Genomic DNA, 20,565 nt, shown 5'->3' with positions numbered 1-20,565 from the left:
GTCATACAATCATGGAATAGTTTAGGTTGGAAGGAACCTTAAAGATTATCTATTTCCATCCCACCTGCCATGAGCAGGGACACCTTCCACGAGACCAGATTGCTCAGAGCCCCATCCAGCCCATCTTTGAACACTTCCAGGGGTGGGGCATCCACAGCTTCTCTGGGAGACCCGTTCCAGCACCTCACCACCCTCACAATAAAGAATTTCTTCCTAATATCTAGTCTAAACCTATCCTCTTTCACTTTAAAGCCATTCCCCCTTGTCCTATCACTACCTGCTCATGTAAAAGTCCTTCTCCAGCGTTCTTCTTGGCCCCTTTTAGGTACTGGAAGGTGCAATAAGGTCTACCCAGAGCCTTCTCCAGGCTGAACAATCCCAGCTCTCTCAGCCTGTGTTCATAGGACAGGTGCTTCAGCCTTCTTTCCTGGCCCTCCTCTGGCAGGTTCACATCGTTCTGGTGCTGGGGACCCCAGAGCTGGATGCAGCACTCCAGGAGAGGTCTCATAATGGCAGAATACAGGGAGAGAATCACTTCCCTTGACCTGTTGGCCACACCTCTTTTGATGGGTAACTCTGAAATACATTAATTGTAGTAATCTGAATGTTCCATGAAATATGTAAAGCCCTTTTTGTCCACACAGCTTTGAAGATAGAAATTCCATTCAAATGTTATAAATTGCAAAACAACCCATAACCTAGGGAGTTTAAGTTAATAAGTCTATGACAGAACTGGGATGAGACCAATTCCCAGACATCCATAAAGCCATCTTATCCTTTACAGGAGTCAATTGCTTCCAGACAACAGGTCAGAAACACTGTACAGCAGGTCTCTGCTGTCCACCTCTCCTTTACTCTTTATTTTGGTGTTCCCTCAACAGTCATTTGATACCTAGCATTGCAAACCATCCTCATCGCCCTCTGTCTTCATCCTTTGGCCCTGGCTGGCATGACCTCAATGAGCAGTGGTCATATGAGGAAGAAGAAGATTATGATAATGATAAAAATGTAACTGGTCACAGGGAACCAGGGATCACTTGCCTCCAGAGGTTTGCACCCTACCTGCAGTCTTGTGGATGAAGCAGTATTGATGTCTCAGAACAGGAACCCATTCCAAAAACAACTGAAAATAAATAGGACATTGCAAGGTTAGGTCTGAAAAAAACCTCTTAGTTATCTGTTGACTTTTATGTTTGAAAGAAATTAGTGTTCCAGCTGCTAAGAAGCCAATATCTCCTCCAGCTGACCATCCTGATCCTGCCTCTTCAACTCCTCGTGTTCCTGTGTATTCAGACGATGGGGATTACTTAGGGCCCTGCATGAAAAGCTGCTTTCCTGCTCGTGCCATTTTATTAATTCACAATTGTTTTACTCTGTCAAATCCTTTTTTCACTTTTCAGGAGCCCCTGCTCAGTGGAGAGCAGCATTTGGCTGTGCATGTACTCTGTGCCTTCCCCCCTCTTCATTCAACAAAAAGGGAGAAGTTCTGGTTATCTGCAGCCACTGAGAGACATTTCAAGACAGAACTTCATAATTTATCTAGCAGATGCATTGTGGATAATCTGTGATTTTAAATTGTCTGTAACAGTTATGTTAATTAGAAAATGGCACAAAAGTTCTCAGCTCAAAGCAGAGTGGTTCAGATTCACTGCTGGAATAAAGAAATCCCACTGTTGTTGAAGGGTGTTAATTATTTTAGCTTTAAATCACATTCTCTTCTGCTTGGGGCTATATTGGTGGAAAAGTTGTTTGGCATGAGTGTAGTAGAGTTATTATTCCATCCTGCCTTTTCTGGAAAAACTCTTGTTTGGTTGATTTTCTCACTGATTTCCAAAGCTGTTCGTACTTTTGATTCTTGCCATGTTTTTCAAAATTAGGAAGGGCTTGCTCCGGCTAGACTATCTTACTCTGTAATCTTGACATTGCAATCTTGACATTTTTCATTCTGAAGACTTTTGCCTAGCTACAAAATAACTTTTCCCCGTCTTTCTCACAAGAATAACATCAAGCTTTTGTAATTTGTTTTTCTTCTTCCTCTGTCTAGACAGGCTCTTTAGCTAAGTGGTGTGATTTTGTTTATCTGTAATTTCACCAGCAGAGCCACATTTCCCTCCCTACCTCTTGTAAATAGGGTTTTGTTTACCACTGTCTGTTCTTTTGGTGACAAAAGCCACATACTGTCATTAGTTCCCAAACGTTTAATTATGTTGCTAGAGCAGATGGAAAACCACCCTCAGGACCTAGGGAGCAGGTCAATAGAATTTAAAATTCTTCCATCTTTCTTTTATTTTGCATCCTCCATATCCACTTCAACAGCTCTTTAGCACCAAGTTGAACAAGTGTGCGGGGTGTTTACACTTATGTGACTCTTCCCTTACTTTATTAAATGACCTTATGGCTGAGGAACTCTGCTGTCACTTTAGTTTGATTTATCACAGCAGGACATCCCTTGATGGGTGAACTCCTAACAGGACATCAATAGTCTCTGGAGGTGAGTAGCAGGTGGCCTGATGCTTTGCCATGCGTGGCAACTCTCACCATGATTCCTTCTCTCTGAAGAAACTCATCAGCCCAGATTGCCCTTCCTTACTTATCTGCCTATTCAAATATAACTTAATGGATTTAATTCAGGCTTCTGGCCTGGCAGCCCTTTGCTATCCTTTAATCTTTGCCTTCATCTAACAATGTGTTTACAAGCCTCAGTATAGCAAAGGATGCAGTGTGGGCATTATGGAGTCTTCCTTTGAAAGGTCTGAGCATTAATAAGTTTATAATAAAAATAAACAAATTGAAAAATCTAGACAGATAGATTTAAATGAACTCTAATCATAATACAAATCAGCAAGCAGCCAGTATTGATTTAAATTAATGATCTATACTTAGTAATTATTTTTGTAGTGCTGCTTCTTATCATAGATAGTTTATTTTCAAGGTAGAAATAGCTTTGCATTGAAGTTGGGATGTATTTCTATTGATCAATGTAATTGACCATTATGCAAAATATTTAACAAAATATTTAACAAAATATATCTATCAATATAAGATAGTAATTTGTGTTTTGGGGAGTTTTTTACATCTTCTGTCAGGTGGGAAATGGTGAATGGAACATTGGTATTGATGCTTGAGCATGATTCGTTTTCCTCTCATCGTCAGCAAGTTATACTTGGATGAAAACTGGAATTTTATTAAAATGCACAAGAAGCTGCAATCTAAAACAGCAATACTGAAAAGTATGTGGGGAATACTAAGAATATTGCAACGTATTTTGCATTTAAACTTGATATATGAAATGGTGAATTATTGTCCCTACTTTGTGCACTGAGGTCATTGCTTTTGATCATCCTCGTTGTGTCTAAAAAGGTTGTGTCACAGAGGTCCCTGTGAGTGCTCCTGGGATTCTGTATGGATATCCCAGCTAGAAACACTGCCACACCCAGCTGCAATGACTGCCAAACCTTACCATAGGCTGGCTGATGCTTACCAGGGGACAATGCTTACCACGAGATTCCTCATCACTCACCTCTGTGAAGAGAAAGATTTAAACCTCATTCTTTAGGGTAGTTGCAGCTGTAGAGAATCTCTTACTGATATATAGGATTTTTAGGTTTATTATTAGCTGGTTGCAGTGCAGCTGCTATTGATGTGCACACTTTGGTACAAAACTAGGGCAAGGTGACCTGCAACGTGGATGACTTCATTGTTTTCTGAATACAGGTATTATCTTAATGCCTATGTGTATAGCAGCTGAAGGGAGTTAATGCATAGGTGGCATAGCACTAACTATAATTAAGGGAGCTCCCCAAGAGAGAGAGAGATGGAGGAACTGTCTGTCATAATCTGGTCTCTCCCAGCACCTGGCCACCTGACCCATTGGATTTACGTGCCTCAGGGAGCAGGTGTGTTTGTCACCAGTGTAAAATATGAAACCACTGAGAGCTTGTACAGTCTTCCCATATTTGGGTACAACAAATGTTAGTTTTAGTGAGGAACTCCAGTGTCCTCAAGAGCTTCTGTGCTCCATAGCTGTCCTGACCGACTCTTGGTGCCCCAGTGCTGAGGTGACACCTGGACCGACATTAGCATCTTTGCATTAGGTTCTGCTTTCCCTGGAGCAGAAAGCTGGATGATTGATTGTGCAGGAACCACAAAACACTCCAGGAGTTCTTGCAGTCTAAACCATTGGAGGGTTTGCTGGATCCTTGGATTGAGAGTAAATTTTTGTTAACAAAGCTCTTAAATCCTGGTTTTGTTCAGAATAGATCAGAAGAGGAAAGCTAGTTTTCCTTCCCCTCTTTTTTTATTTTTTTTCCAAATACTACTCAGTTTGACAACTTTGAGGAAGCTAGTTATTAAACTGGTTGGTCTGCTATATGCACTCTATCTGCAAAGAGTCCAGTGAGATCCTGAGCTTTTAGATGTAAGAACGGAGTTCCAATGCCTTGGTGATGACCCTTTCTGGTTAGCTGGCTTGATTTCCCTTTAAATGTCAGCATCAAACACACTGTTTGATCATTTATAAATGTATTTTACAGTATTTTTGAAGTGTCAAAAACTTAACCATTATAGATGGTTATATTTACAATAAGTATATTTTTGAAAAAAAAAATGTATTTGAATAGCACTCTAGATTAAATAATTTTTAAAGGACTTTAAAAATGAGTAATAGTTTTTTCCCTTGGGCAAGAATTCCCCCTTCCTATTTCTGGATTTACATGTGCAAAAAATTCAGAGTGCCAACTATGAGGATTTCAAAGAGCTTTGATTTCATTTTAATCTCAGGTTAAATCTCGAAACAGCAGAACTAAGTTACTTTTTTAGCCTCTGTGTTCTGCCTGGGAGTTTGCACCAATACTTATCTCTTGCTGATTTCTGCGTCCCAGCCTCTAGAAATAGATCTGATCTGTTAAATTCAGATTTTGGCTTTGCGAGGAGCTGAGAAGGTCTCTGTTACAATTTCCACTGCAGCAGCGACTTGACTCCTTTGCAGTTACACACCCCGGCGGGCAAGCGGGGGGCCACTAATGACAGCAGGATGATCCTGGTGAGCCCAAGCAGGGGGTCAGGTGCCAGGAACGTGAGGGGCAAGTGTCCGGGGCGGATTGGTGTCAGGGTGCAAAGCGGCTTAAGGCAGGAACCTGTGAAGAGCTATCGCGATGGCAAACAGCCGCGACCGAGGGCAGCGTGGCCTTTTCCAGCATGGAAGTTCCTGCACCCAGGGCCTGGCTTTAACAGAGCATGACTGGAAATGGTGGGAAGCAGCAGGATACAGCCAGTTCCAAGTGCATGGCTTCTGCTCAAGGCACACCACAGGCATGTGGGTCATCGCTGTGTGCTTTTTGGCACCTCCAGTTTAGGGAAGCAGAAGAGTTGCCTAAATCTGTCCATTCCTTAGTATGGACATATTATCACTATAACTTCCAACTTTCCCATTCTTGTGCCTCCCTATCCACTCTCTCATTCCTCTTTCTGTAGTAATTTATTTCCTCCTCCCCATCCATCCTTTCTCATATTTCCTTTTCTGTGATGATTTCATTTTCTCTGGATCACTTTCTTTTTTTCTGCTCCATTTTTCTCCTTTCAAGTGTTTGCAAAGGGTATAAAGGTATTCCCTCATATCTCTTCCAGCTGGACTTGGCATGTTTGACATTGCCTCATGAGTGAAGGTGTGGCCTTATCTGTGTAGAAAGTATGTAGTCACCATGAGCTGAGTTTGAACACACACGTGATCTATGGATCAATGGGCAACTTTCTTCCCTGTAATTAAGTAGTAACAGATGGCAAGAGGAATATTGCTTGTTTTAGTTAGATATTTTACGTACAGTAATTGTTAGAGTCTATTGGTGATTAGAGTTTTGTTGATAGAAGCTGTGGTTGGCTGGTGCCCTTGAAAATCATCTTATTTATTTTCATGTCTAAATATGGACCTCAAATTTTCGCCAAGGCAATTTACTCAAGATAATAATCTGGAGGGTACAGAACAGGGAAGGCAGCCCCAATTTTTTCAGCTCTCCTTTCCTATTGGTATTATGCACAGTTTTAGTAAAACAGATGTTTATGTATTTAGATTCACTAAAGCAGATATTCAGATTATATACCAGATTATAATTAAGTGAGTGGTCAGAATTAATCTGGGAGGAGTTAAAAGTAGGTCTTGTAAAGTGGCACAGCCACTTTGAGGAAGTTTCTAGAATGACTCCAGGAGAGAAGAAAGGTTCAGTGTTACATGGAAACAACTTGGCAAACTATTTCTGCCTTCAAAACATGGTGCACCTTTTCTGGCCCTGCCTGGGTCAGTTGCTGGGACTTGTATGGGCATTTCTCAGAGGACATCCAACTGTGTTAAGGAACCAGTTCCCATCCACTTAGCAAACAAGACAACCATGTTCTGTTATTGCTGTGGTTTCTAGATCCATTTCAAGGCAAGCCCAAGCAATAGTATATTTACATATCCCATTGGGCATTGAAGTATTTTCTCATTTAGTACAGCATGTGTTTAAGAGTTTACCAGCCTGGAACATGGTGAAGGTCAGAGATAAGCTTTCCTACTACAAGGGACTTAAAACAAATCAAGTGGTACAGCCTCCAAAGAGTTTTAAGAGCCAGCCTTCTGAGTCTGCTTCACACTGTAATTGTCAGATTCCTTCCATTGGATTTGCAGAACCTGAACTTCATTGAGAACACTGTTCTCCTGTAATCTGCCTTTGAGATCTTCCAGCAGATCTGATCTATTAAGTATCTCAGATTAATTCCCGTGTCATCTATGTCTCCACTCAAATTGTAGTAATTATTTCCGGTTTTGCTGTCACAGAGGTAAAATATTCCTTGCTCTATTTTGGAATCAAAGAAGAGAAGAGGGACTAGGCACCCAAGTTTTGCTCAATGAAAAATAGACTCTGAATTTCTTCTTGTACCTTTGAAAGTCTTCTCCACATGTATGATTTGTCAAAAGACCCTGGAATCTGCATTGGCAACTGGTGAAGCTGAACTGAAGCAGCCATGCTGCATAAGTAAAATAAATTTTGGACATCATATCTTTACTCTAGTGATTCAGCCTGGAACACTAACAGATACCAGCTTCAAATGCATGGCATTTCCTGCAGAATCATGTGTTGAATGTAAAATTAAGGTTTGGAAATGCATTCAGTTGCTATATGGAAATTCTGACCACTCCTGGATTAATGCTTTTGCATAAGCAAATGGTTAGGTAAGAAAAGTGAAAAAACCCCAAACAACTGAAGTTTGTGTTTCACGCTTCAAGTGACCTGGCCAAGTGTGGCTAGATTCCCTTTTAAAATCAAATGACCATGATGCATCTCCCAGGGTCCTGTAGTATGAATGCTAAAAGGATTAAAACTAGTCAGGTCACACAGCTTTATTTTGCTTTTTATAAGGGCCATGTTATATCCGAGACTTTATACTCCTTGTTTACATAGATATGAGTGCATGACAGGAAATTACATAATTTAACCTGTGCCATGAAGTAAAATACCCTTTTGTGTTCTGTTTTGAAGTCAAATACACAAATAACTGTATTTTCTCCAGTTCTTTTCTACTGAAGTCTTTTTCATGAAAAAGTAATAGCATTCAAAAAAAGTTACAAAGGCAATATCATGATAGTATAAATATTTAAATGAAAACACCTTTGTAGTAACTGCTTGAGTAGAAGCAGTCTATCCACACATCCTCCTTTCTGAACATTGCAGTATGGTTTGAAAACAGAAGAAAATTAGAAGGATATTTTGATATTTATTATTGTATAGTTCTCAGAGCTGTAACAAGGTATCCAGTCTAGACAGAAGAGGAATGGAATAAACAGGATAAATAATAAATCACCATAAATAGTAACCAGATCACTAGATTTTAAAAACTATTTAGTGAGTTAATGTTAACAATTTGAAATTTTATTAACGGATCTAAAATCTTTTAAAATGCATTTCAAATAATCTATATCCCTTTAAGACCATTTTCAGAAGAGATGTCAGAACTTTGAAGACAAGGAAAAGATGCCTGTGAAAGTTCAATACAGTGCTTACAGCCAGTCAAGGCTGCCTCTTTCTGTTTGAAAGGAATGAACACTAAACATCAGAATGAGGGATTATAGTCTGATCCAGATCATAGCTTCCAAGAAGATTGTTTTGTTCAGTCTTGAATCTCCTGCCTCCCCCAGAAACCTCTCAAACATCTTGCACCAGTATCAGCCCAGCTCACTCAGAATGCAGATAAGGCAGGCCTGGTGTTGTTGCTGGACCCATTCAGAATTCCACTTCATCATCCTCTTGAACACAGCACTAGTGTGCTGTTAACATCAAGGAGAAAAGCCATGGGCAAATAATTATTTTGAAAGTGAATACATCTAAGTTCCATGCTGTAAAACCCCCTGACATGCAATAGCCCAAAAGCCACTTTACCAGGAGATGTTACAGATGGAAAACAACTATATGAGTATTTCAGCTCATTTTCCTGTTGTTGCAGATATCTTTTTGCCAACCAGTGTGTTTTCTAAGGCACTGCCCAAGTTAATTTTAAATATGTCAGTGAGGACTAGCAGAAGCCTTTGCACAGCTACTCTGCACTCTACCTGATGTACCAAATTAGAGACATCTAAAGTATTTATCCATTTTTTCTTGTCATCTCTGTGCATTTTATGACTTAATTTTGTCTTCTACAATCTTGCACTGGGTTTTGTAATTTTCTGTGCAAGGAACAGCCCTTTTCCTTTTTTACACTCCACTAACAAATTACTATTTTGCACAACAGCTCATCATGTTTAGCAGAAGAGGTTCCTTTTAAATCTCACTCATCTTGACCTTTCATCTTTATTTTTGGCCTGCAGAAAAAAAATGTCTTCCAGCAAAGTTAGTAATCCAAATTATTCAACTTGCATTAACACGTAGTTCATAATCTTTCCACCTTTGCAGCTTCTCCTGGTAATAGAAATAAATTTCAGCAGCTAGAATATAGAGTTTTTCTTTTTCTATCTATCTGAGTTGGGAAAAAGTGATTAATTTTCTCTCTTTCTTAGCAAAAGAGGAAAGTCTGTTCAGTGAAGCAAAAGTTATTAGAATTAAAATTAATTGGAGGAAATACAATCCATAATTAAGCCAGGCTACTCACTGCCACAGATGCAATATGAATAGCATTCCAACTGTATTAGCATGACAGGAAAATGAGGACATTTCTCATGGTTTTTTGTGTAGCCACTTGCTACACAAACTTGGCACAGAATCATTTAGGTGGGAAAAGACCTCTAAGATCATTGAGTCCAACCACTAACCCAGCACTACCAAGTCCACCACTAAACCAAGTCCCCAGGTGCCACATCTTGGCCTCCTGGGCACACTGCTGGCTCATATTGGTGGACATGCACCAGACTTTCAGAAGCCCATAGAGCTGAGAGCTGCGTTGATGTGGAGCCCAGCTCTGTTCTTAGCACCATGTGCATTAAAACCTTTGGCTGTCACACTTTGCTCCAGCGTGCCTGACGCCTCCCTTGCACTCAGGTTCCCTTCTGCTGGACGCACGTGCTCTGGGACAGACAACTAAGAGGGTCACACGTTGAGCCCTCGCCGTGACATTCACTGGAACACGTTGGTTAAAGCCCAACTTGGCAGCAGTCACTGCTAAGGGCAGGGAGAACTTGTGCAACCTCTCCTCACCAGCCTGCTCAGACCAGAGGTGGGAACTCACTTTCTCATTAGGGCAGGAGAAACACACTCTTAAAAAAAGCTGGTAAACTTTTGCAGTGTAAACACACAGCTGCAAAGAAAAAGCATCATTTTAATTAGGCAGATAGGTGAGCTCTTCTTAGAAAATTAAGTGGTGCTCCAACAAAATACAGCTATTTCTCAGAAATGGGGACATTCCTTAATGAAGTGGACTCCGGTATAAAGCAAGCAATTTAGGATCCTATGCTTGTTTATCTGATTCAACTGCATTTGCTAAATGTCAGCGGTTTTGCTTAGCAGCCTATTCTGCAGCCATCTGGGTGATAACAAATCCTGCTTCCCCAGCTACAAACAAGGCACAGACTAGGGCAGTGGGGAGGAGACTGCTGAGGGGACAGAAAAGGCTGTATTTAAACAGTTGTGTTTGCTTTTCTGTAAAAAAAAAAAATAAAAAAATAAAGAATCTTGAAGATCTCTTTTCTGCCAGAACACTGGCACTGTGCAAACACTGCCAAAACAAACCCTGCAAGTGAGCCAGCTGACATCAGCTGACCAAGAACATGGTGGTACTTTGGACGTTTTATCCATCTCTTTTCAGACACACAGCCTTTTGTCTGGGCCATTTGAACAAAACAAGCCCGTGAGTGAAAGCAGAAGCTGCCTATGGAAGATGTGCTTAAGTCAATGAAATCTGAGATACACAGCACAAGAAATTAATGAATTCAGCTCAAGATCAAACCAGGTTTTTGATATCTCTCTCAAATAAAATGGGGGTTTACCATGCTGGATATATTGTGGGATAGATGCATAAGGGAACATTATCCCCATTGCTGCCTGGGGCTTCAGCGTTTGTGAGCAGAACCCAACAGGACATGATATCTGTAAGATATTTCCTTTGGAGATCCCCATTCCAGTATGGCCTATACGAGTGATGAGGAAAAACATGCTTGTGTTTTTACCTAGATTAAATGAACTGAGTACTTTCTGTGTAGCTCAAACAGGTTATTGTTTGGACCACAATACTTGCTAGTGAAACTGGCTCCTTGGTTGGCAGGCAGAGTAAACACTGAGGACAGTGGTTGCAGTGCCTTTGATAGAGATCTGTGCACTATCAGTTCAGAGTCACCATAGTTCATCTCAGACATGGGATGTGAAGTTCTCTTTCCCAGAGTCATGTTAGTCAGTGCTCACAACACAGATATAAAGTCCCTTTTATGATTTTATGCTCACTGGAGGGTGGACAGGGATGATTGGAAGGCAGGGAAGTCACGTGATACCTTATTGAGCACAAAGCCATTTGGCACAAAAATTAACACGGCCAAATTTTTGCAACAAATCACAACCAGCATAAAGGATTTAGTGCAGATCAACACACTACATTGAGTGGCTTTGCTGTTTTCAGTCTGGCCCTGGGAGATGGATAAAACTGGACGTCTTGTGTTATCAGGATATCTCTTCTGAAACTTTTCCATGCCACATTCTTGTAGAGCAGGCTGAGACCATGGGGAGCACACACACAAACTCCAGTGAGCTATACTGGCCCCACAGAAGTCCTGGGTGCTTTTATTCTGTCTCTGTACACTGAGCAAGCTATTCATGCTCTCCCAGCAAGACAGGGTGAGAGAACTACGGGTTGTTCATCCTGGAGAAGAGGAGACTCTGGGGAGACCCTATAGCACCTTCCAGTACCTAGAGGGGGCTTACAAGAAGGCTGGAGAGGGACTTTTTACAGGGGCATGTAGTGATAGGACAAGGGGTAATGACTTCAAACTGACAGATAGGAGGTTTGGATTAGATATGAGGAAGAAATCGTTTACTGTGATGATGGTGAGGCACTGGAAAAGGTTTCCCAGTGAAGCTGTGGATACCCTATCCCTAGAAGTGTTCAAGGCCAGGTTGGACAGGGCTTTGAGCAAATTGATCCAGTGGAAGGTGTCCCTGCCCATGGCAGGGAGGTTCAAACTAGATGGTCTTTAAGGCTGCTTCAAACCCAACCATTCTATGATTCTATACAGTAACAAAAGAGTATCTGTCTCTGGATGTAAAGGAGGATGGAAAGTCATTGCCCTGGCAAGACAGTTTCCAGTATCTTTCAACAAGCATATGCCATTTTCAAGGAACAAGTACAGGACAAATTAGAGCATTTCTAGACCAGGCCAGTGGCTGATGATGTTTGGAGCTAAAGTGACAAGCAAATGTGATAGTAACCCTGTGGCCTGCTCACTTGCCCTTTGTGTCAGAGGAATTTCTCAAATTTCTGAAAGGTCTTGCCTCTGTGGAGTAACAGAGTCACACTGAGTAACTACCACTGGTCATTTTCCATTGTCCCTGGAGTCACACAGGGTTGATGGAGTGAGGGATACATCACTTTTCGCTCCTTGTAAAGGCACTATGGGCACACAGGGCTGCCTCTCTGGCAAGGGGGGCAAGTGTTGTGCTGTGTTGCCCCCCCAGCCATGCTTGCATCAAGGGCAGGCTAAGCCACCAACCCAGAGAATGTCACCTCCTGCTCTTGGTGACACCTCACTCTCATCCTGTGCTGAAAGGACTACACAGCTTCAGAGATGGGAAATGGAAGCGCTTTTTGACTTGGCCACTATTTAGAAATTGGTCATAAACCTGTTTTGTGTGAAATCAGGCTGCTGGCAGTGGGGCAGCTTTCCACTGGTGGGCTTGTGAACTCCATGCTTGCTGTCTGGACCTGTTTGACACGGGGCCAGTTCCAGCAGAGGAACAGGGGTTCCACCACCAGCACAGACCATGCCAGTCCAGAAAGAAGCCAAAGATGCCAGTGAAATCCCACTTTAAAGTGTGTAGCCTGGGTTTGCTGGTGGGAATATTCAGTTTGAAGCACTGTCAGGTGGCTGATGGGACACATTGGTGAGGCAGTGTGAGAAGGGCATGCCTTCACGCATAGCTTGCAGTTTACTTCCAGGTTTGAAATTCCTAATCCAGCTCTTCACATGACCAGCCTCTTTTGCAGTGTTTTGTTAGCTAAGTAAAATGTGATGTGTTTAAGGCTGAAAAAGAATACCAAACAGAACTTATACTTGAATTATTTTTAAACTTGGTATGTTTATATCGGCATCTTAATCACTATTATTTTTACTTCCTCACTCCTAGATTTAGAAGGCCCTAGCTTTGGGGAAAAGCAGACTAAAATCTCCATAGAGTTGTGCTCCCATCTCTGTACAATAAACTTGTGGCACAAATATGGGCACGTCTTGGACCACACAAAAATTTTTATTTTTCACATCACTCAAGCAAGGGCTGTTCTCATATGAGCCCAGCTGCAACACAAAAGAGTTGTGTCCATGACAATTCAAATCTTGAAAAGTTAAATATTCAGATCCTCAATATTGCAAATACATTTGAAACATTCTTGTTTCCCAGGATAATAGCTACATAATTAGGGTAAGCCTTTGACACTTTGTCTTTGAAGCCACTGGATTTATTTACCAAAAATCACTGCATTGAATATGCCCAGCAAATGTCTTAGAGAACTGCTTATAACAAAATTAAAAGCTTAGAGATGCTCTCTCTGCTAGGAACTAACTGGCTTTTATTAAAACCAGGACTTTCTCATACTTCATCCCTTGCAGCCTCTTCAAATTCTCTGTTTGACATTTTGAATATGCCATGCAGGTTCTAATACACATTACACAAAAAGAGCTATTATAAAATTCCTGACTTTTTCTTGTTTGCATGACAAAGGTGGAATGGCAAATCCTCCAATTGGACCAGATAATCACTCTCCTGTGAAAAGCCTGCAATCCACATCCTCTGTTTTCTTCCTAGTTGATCTTCCTAGCTTCAACTGTGTTTGGTCAATAATTTTATTTTAGTTGTGAAGTCCATAAATCACCTTCCAATACACATTGGACAGTGGAGAGTCCCGTGGCATCAGCCACGGGAGAAATCACATCCGGATACCAGAAAGTGCTGCTGGACCAATCAGGCATTTTCATTTCATGTTATTGTGGCTCTTTCAAGAGCACTCACTGCACAGCAGGACCACTCTCTGGAGCAAAGACTAATTGGATGGATAAATAAATATGGGATCATATCTTTGTGACATAAGAGAGAGACCATTACGAATCCATGACCTGCAGTTTTATCCAGGTGGCTCTAATCTTATGAACACAAATTCATTGCTGGAACTGAGCTGGCCAACACTTATAGAATCTAATATAAGAAACTTTATCAGCCACCTGAACATTGCTCGGTGGGGTTTCCAACCCAGTCTTCTGATGCAGTTCATCAGTGTGGCTGCATTTGTCCCAGCCCCTGAGGATCAGTAATGTGCCATTTAGCTGGAGAAGGAGTCCTGAGGGAGGGAACGTGGAGTATGGAGCCTTCCAAAGGGGCTGAGGGGGTAACAAGGATTTCAAGAAAAAAACCTTCCCTCCTCTTATTTGCAAAAGCAGGAGTTTTTTGCATGAGTTGAAGCTGAAGCGGTCAAATAAAGTGGGTATTTTTGACTGCTATTTGTGTCTTGGGAATCAATATACTTTGAATGAATATACAAACGGACGTATAAGATTCATCCACAGAGAAAGATGCTACATAAAGGGCAAGATTAAAGAATGCACTTCCTTGGGCCATGCACAAGCTGCTAGTTTGTAATCTGTTTCCATTTTAGCCTTAAAACTCAATTCAGCTAAATAAAGTACCCTTTTAACATCTAGCAGAGGCTTTATCATGTTTAAGGAGACAAGTTTCTTAAAAGGTTGTAAAGACAAAGTGAGCTGTAAGAGAAGTGTTTAGTGAGGCTCTTTCAGACGGTTTTATTGCCTTCCTCTGCTACAAAACAGGCTGCCTCGGCTGACACTTGTTTTAATGAGGGATGAACCACAACAGGGGTGCTTTTGTACAAGTTCATTACATTGAATCCTCCAGCCAGACTGTCCTCAGGGCACACCATTGGATGAAGCTGGACCAGTTTTAAATCATTTACAGAGGTATAAAATCCAGAGAACCTCCGATGCTGAGGACACCTGTGTGTGTGCTCAGGCATGTGACTGCTGGAGAGGATGAGAACTTCAAGTGCCATGCTCCTTCACACTTTTGTTGATCACATTCTATTTTTTCTATTCACTTCTCCTGGGACTGGTGTCAAAAATAGATTTCCACATCTTATGCCAGCAAAGGCCAGGGAAGAAAATGATGTGAGCTTAACGTTTAAAGGTTGACTTCAAGGCAAACATGCAGCCTCCCCATGCCAACCTCCAGGTCAGCTTCACTCTCCAGAGCCAGCATCCTATTGTGGTTGGTAACAGCATCCAAAATACCAATATTCCTCATCCATCTTGCGAAAGAGTGTAGCGGTTTCTCATATTCACTGAAAGGTGATCTGCCTTTACATAAAGGCCTTCTTCTAAGCACAAGTATTTACTAAAACCCACAGGAATCCATAAAGAATGATGGGACATTTTTCTCAAATGTTATGTCTGTACATCTTCCACCTTCTGTGATTCAGAAGCAGCATAAAAGGACATAAATCATTCAACTGCTGTGATTCACTGCCTTGATTCATGCACTTGATACAAATATCCAGAGATCAAAGTGGTACCTCCTTCCTCCCTCCCCCCCCTCCAAGATTTAAATGATTTTTTTAATGCTTGCCATAAAAGTGGACTTCCAGCTAAAGCTAAAGCTTCTCCTGATTGATATTGGCTATTTTAGGTAGCGAGTCTCCTGCAGTAAAAATTGACACTTCCTTTAAGAATCATATGGTGCAGTACCTAAAGCAATGTGTTTCCTCCCTTACCTAGGCTGAACAGAGGACGCTGATAGCTCAGGGTGTTTCTGGGCAAACATTTACAGGGAATTAAAAAAAGATGGAAATTTCTCCCCTGTGAAGGAATCTGGGAGCCCCCCTATACCTTCTTGTATTAACTTTGCAGTAGATGAAGGTGTTAAACTGGCATGTGTCTACCAACAGGGGAGTGATCCTTTCAAGTCCTCTGCTTCGTCCCCACTTGTGAAATTTGTTGTGCCAGTGGGACGAGGCTGGCTATAAAACCCCAGTGCAGGGGATCTCTGTCCAGCTCAGGCAGCCTGCCAGCACATCTCTGCTGAGAGCAGCCCCAGAGAGATCCCCCCTTCATCTCTGCCAGGCAGGCAGCTGCTTCGCTGACGGAGGAGGATGGACCTGAGGTGCGCCTGGATGCTCTGCATGCTTTGTCTGGTCATCACGGTCCAAGCATTTACCCAGGAAGGGTTCAAGGAGGTGTTCCTGAAGCAGCTGGGGCTCTCTGAGATCCCTAAACTTCATAAGAGAGACTTGGTGGATCTGGTTATCCCAGATCACGTCAGGAACAAGTACATCTCCATGCTGAAGCGCCAGAGGGTGAAGCGCCGAGCTTTGCCGAGCCTGGCCGGCATCCTAAGGGGGATCCCTGGCAACGCAGGTAACGTTTCTGGCGTTGGGAGCGTCTAAAGCCCTGTGCCGCTGGCAGGGGGAGCTGCCCACTCCCTCGCGGCCGGCCTCAGGATGGGCAGAGGCAAACCCACGGGGAGAATGAGGTTTGGGTTTGGCTCCAAAGCTCAGTTGGGTAGAAGAGGTGCATGTAACAGCACCTTAAAGATAAAAAAGCACTAGTCACTCCTTGCACCTGGAGAGGGAGTCCCACAGTCCTTGCAAAAGGCAGGCTGCTGCTGGAGCTTAATAGAAGAGGAAAGCCTTGGTACCCAGCAACAGTCTGGGCAGGTGGAAAAACGATTAAGAAAAATAAAGGCAGTAGAAACTGTAGAACTTGCAGGTTTGGGGTCAAATCTACAGCAAGTCCTATAACAGGAATCAATCTCTTTGAGGATGTTTTGCTCTCCCTCATCTGTTTTTTAGATTTTTTTTTTGGCTGGGAGAAATATGAAGGAGGCAATCAGCTGTACAGACATCATGGTGTACAATAGTGGCTGTACAAGGACACTTAGAGCTTATTTTGCTTTCAAAAGACATACATAGCACTCTAGGCAGCAAATGAAAATACTTCTTTATTTCAGGTGGTGCAGTTTCTTGCTTTTATGCCCAGCACTGGCACAGAGATGCACACCTTTTGGGGTCTGCTCAATTTGGGGTCAAATTATGTAGGACATTTTATTCCTCCAGTTTGCAGAGAGACAGGAGAAGAATTAGGGTATTTGCAAGACATTGGATTCAAATATGCATTAGAAAAAGTGTGCTTAGTGGCTGGCTCTGCCACAAGGCTCAGTGTGGGACCATGGAAGAGGTGTGTAGTGATGATAATTGTGTATGAAATGTGCGGCCTTTGCTCATCAGGATGGCAGTGACAGGCCACCTTCTTTGTTCCCAACTGCACAGGTATGCCAGGAGAAGTCCTCTACTCAGACACCACCACGCGCCAGAACCTGATCTTTGACATGGAGGGCAGAATACCTAAAAACAGCGAAGTCACAATGGCTGAACTAAAACTCTTCAAAAAGCCTCTGGACAGAGCAAACCTTCCTGCCAGGCAGTCTCACAGGCCTGTCTCCAATGCCAGAGTCAGCGTGTACTGGGTGCAACGGCAGCACGATGGTACCAACAGGACCTCTCTGATAGACTCCAGGTAAGAAAAGGAAGGACTCTAGTTATAGGCTACAGGTCCTCTGGGCTGGATTCGGGTATCATGTAGTTGAGGCTCAGGTCAGTCTGACAGGGTTACATCTGTAGAATTAGGCTCTGTAGCCTCTAAACCCAGAATGAGTTTATAAGAGCAGATATTATGCTAAGGCTGCAGTATATGAAGATTCATTGCAACAATCTAGTTCTGTGTCAAATGATGCCATGTACTGCTAGGTGTTCCCCTCTAAAACCCTCCACCTTGTTCATTTCTCTCTCACTCTCTAACTCATGTGTGTTAGGCTGCTGGTATTCTTTCCACTGGCAGTTTCATTATCTAGTCTAAATAAGTAAATTATGCAAAAAGCATCTGATTCTGTAGCCTCGAGCTCTGTGGAAGTTTTACACTCCCTGAAGGCATTTTCTGGGTGGGTAGAGACTTAAGTTCCTACTGCAGCTAGGACAGGAGCAGTGGGAGATAGTGGTGTTTAACAGGCTGTCATCACTAGTACTGAGGTTGCATGTAATCCTGCACCACCCTATTTCTGTTTGAGCATGAATGAATATCTTGACATGAGCATGCACAGAGGGTTTTATTTAGCCCTTCAGTGTCTGTTAGATATGTATACTTCTTTTTGAGGTGTCAGTTAATTTCTGTGGGTGCTTGCCCAGAGCGCTCAGCAAAAATGATCGTGCAATCAAGGCATGTGACAATCTACAGGAAGCAAATTATTCTGCTGCAATAACAGCTCTGCAAGCCCAGGCTTTATCTGATGGGCTTTTCTCTAATGCCAAGCCCCTGTCGTGCAGGCTGGTTCCTATACGCGAGTCGGGCTGGAAGAACTTCGACGTGACACAGGCTGTGCATCACTGGCTGCGAAACAAGAGGCAGGAGCCAATGTTCCTGGAGGTCTGGATCGAAGGAGAGAGAGTGGGCAGCTATGCCTCGGAAATGGCCAAAGCCGTGCGTTTCACCTCTCAGGACCCCAAGGATAAAGCCCTAGGCAAACCTGAACTGGTGCTTTACACCCTCAACTTGGAAGACTATGAGTACGTATGAAGCCTGAATCTGTACTGTCTCTGAAGTAATTTTGCCCCTGAATTATTTTTGTGTGCCAACCCAGGGTGGGCAACTCTTGCTCTCACATGTGTTAGTTAGAAAGTAGGAGTTAGAAAATTGCTGTTGAATCACCCCTTTCCTCTTCCCATATTTGTTGTCTGAATACTCAAACGAACCCTGAGCTTGGGCCAAGTTTCATCTCTCAGAGCCCATCTGTGCTATTAACAGGGGGGATTATTTGGATTATTTCCCCCACTTCACCGTTTCCAGTTACAGCATCAGTTCTCGTTTCTCCCTTGGTACGCAGGGGCCCCGGGGACTGCAGGGAGGAGGCGATGTTGGGGAAGTCCACCTGCTGCCGGCAGGAACACTACGTCAGCTTCCGCGAGCTCTCCTGGGCGCAGTACTGGATCATCGAGCCGGCGGGGTACCAGGCTTACCGGTGCTCAGGGGGCTGCCTGCAGCCCCCCAGCCCCCTGTGGCACTTCGGCTACGGGGAGCGCACCTGCGCCGTGGCGGAGAGCTCCTCACTGCCCATGATGTACCTGGTCAAGAGGGGCAACCGCACCGAGATCGAAGCGGCCGAGTTTCCCAACATGATCGTCGAGAGGTGCAGCTGTGTCACGGATGGCATGGCACTGGTGTGAGAAGTGGGTGGCATGGGGGCTCACCCAGTCCCCAATTCCCTGCTGGCCCCAACCCTGGGGCCAGTGATAAAGGTCCTGGGGGGGACATCTGCCTGCAAGGGTCAGCAGCAGCTGGGGCTGGGGCTCCCCCCGTGCCCTGCTACCCTGCAGAGAGGGTGCACTTGAAGGCGCTGTCCGTACAGGTGGGCTCAGAGGACAATGCATCTTCACATATACCTGTGTAAGGGTACCTATGGAGCCTAATGCTTCTCAGGGCCCCCTTGATGCTAGATAAATTTCACTGAATTTGGTGGAACTGTGTCCAAGTTATTTCAGTCTCCACCCTGGAGCATTGCAAACAGCTACAGGCAAAGGAACAGTGACCATCACCAGGGGAAAAAGTAATGCATGGGCTCAGCTTTTCATTCTTAGACTCCTGGGTTTAGCCCTTGTCTGTCCAAGTCATGTTTATGGCAAATTGCAGAGCAGAAGCACTTACATGTATATAATCTATACACACACACGTGCACACATGGACATAGTATATGAATATGTGTATGTATTGTCTACATACTGGATATATACACATTGACTATGTGCATATATGTACATATATGTACATAAAATATTGTCTACAGCTCAAAGGGCATATATATATGTGTGTATGTATTGTATGCGTATATACATATCTACACGTACATAAAATATTATCTGGAACTCAACAGTTTATATTTTTGGTGCCTGCACCGTGGGCTTAGCACAGTTTTAGGCAGAATTTAGAGTCCTGGAATCAACAGGAATATTAGGACTTAGGTTTGCTCTCAAGAGTAACAGTTTGTTTTTCTGATTCTGTATTACAGTTACTTCAATTTAGGGATATTTTCCAAGTCTTGTGTGCTTTCAAACTCAAGGAAATAATAAAGTATAATTACTAAAGTAGCCATGTGTTTGCTTATATTTATTTTTAGGTCTAAAAATGGAGGGAAAAAATCTCTCAGTGTCCAGCTCTTATAAATATACACACAATAACAGCTCTTCTCAGCTACCTTTGTGATCCTACCTGCTTCTGGTAAAGCTTATCTACTCACATGGGCACTGGGACTGGGCTGAATCAGTAGGTGGAGCAAAGCCCACACAGCCAGCACTTCTCCCTGAGCTGCTGTGGAGTTTAAGTCAACACTTGCTTTAAGAGAAAACCTAGAATCTTATCTGACAGCAAGAGGTGATACCGTCCCCTTGAACTGCAGCAGTGCCAGAACCTGTAGGCTCAGCTGCAGCTGTAGTGCAGAAAGAGATGAGCTGCCTCCCAGCCTCTCCCTCCTCAGGAGAATATTTTAACTCCGTCCCTTCCTGATGGACATCTGACCAACACATCCCCCGGAGAAACACAATGATAATGTGGTTTAATCCCTTTTTGAACTGCTGACCAGGGGCGGGACCAATGATAATGATTTCCACTTTCATGTCAGACTCCTCTCCTCAATTCCAAAGCTACTGAGATACCAGCAGTTCTGGGGATGAAGTGATGGCTGCTGTCCATCTCTGTGGGTCTGTGGGATGTGGCCCCTGAGGCTCTGGCTGAACCCACTGCTGATAGAAGGACGCCAAAATGAGTTTGTCTGGCTAGACAGGATGGCCATGGACCAGGTG

General features: G+C 43.2%; 1 protein-coding gene across 1 annotated transcript; it reads left to right on the top strand.

Moving 5' to 3' along the window:
• Positions 1–15,813: 15,813 nt before the first annotated feature.
• On the top strand, positions 15,814–18,936 carry LOC103767655 (left-right determination factor 2). The gene is made up of 4 exons (XM_025896371.1): positions 15,814–16,078; positions 16,990–17,236; positions 18,040–18,279; positions 18,597–18,936. Exons 1-4 carry the CDS (start codon positions 15,814–15,816, stop codon positions 18,934–18,936), a joined length of 1,092 nt encoding a protein of 363 aa, XP_025752156.1.
• The last annotated feature ends 1,629 nt before the right edge of the window (positions 18,937–20,565 follow it).

This window comes from Manacus vitellinus, unplaced genomic scaffold, assembly GCF_001715985.3.
Source record: "Manacus vitellinus isolate BGI_N305 unplaced genomic scaffold, ASM171598v3 scaffold_8_pilon, whole genome shotgun sequence".
Classification (NCBI taxonomy): domain Eukaryota; kingdom Metazoa; phylum Chordata; class Aves; order Passeriformes; family Pipridae; genus Manacus; species Manacus vitellinus.
Note: the sequence above shows the minus strand (reverse complement) of the source record. Positions and strands in the feature narration are given on the sequence as shown.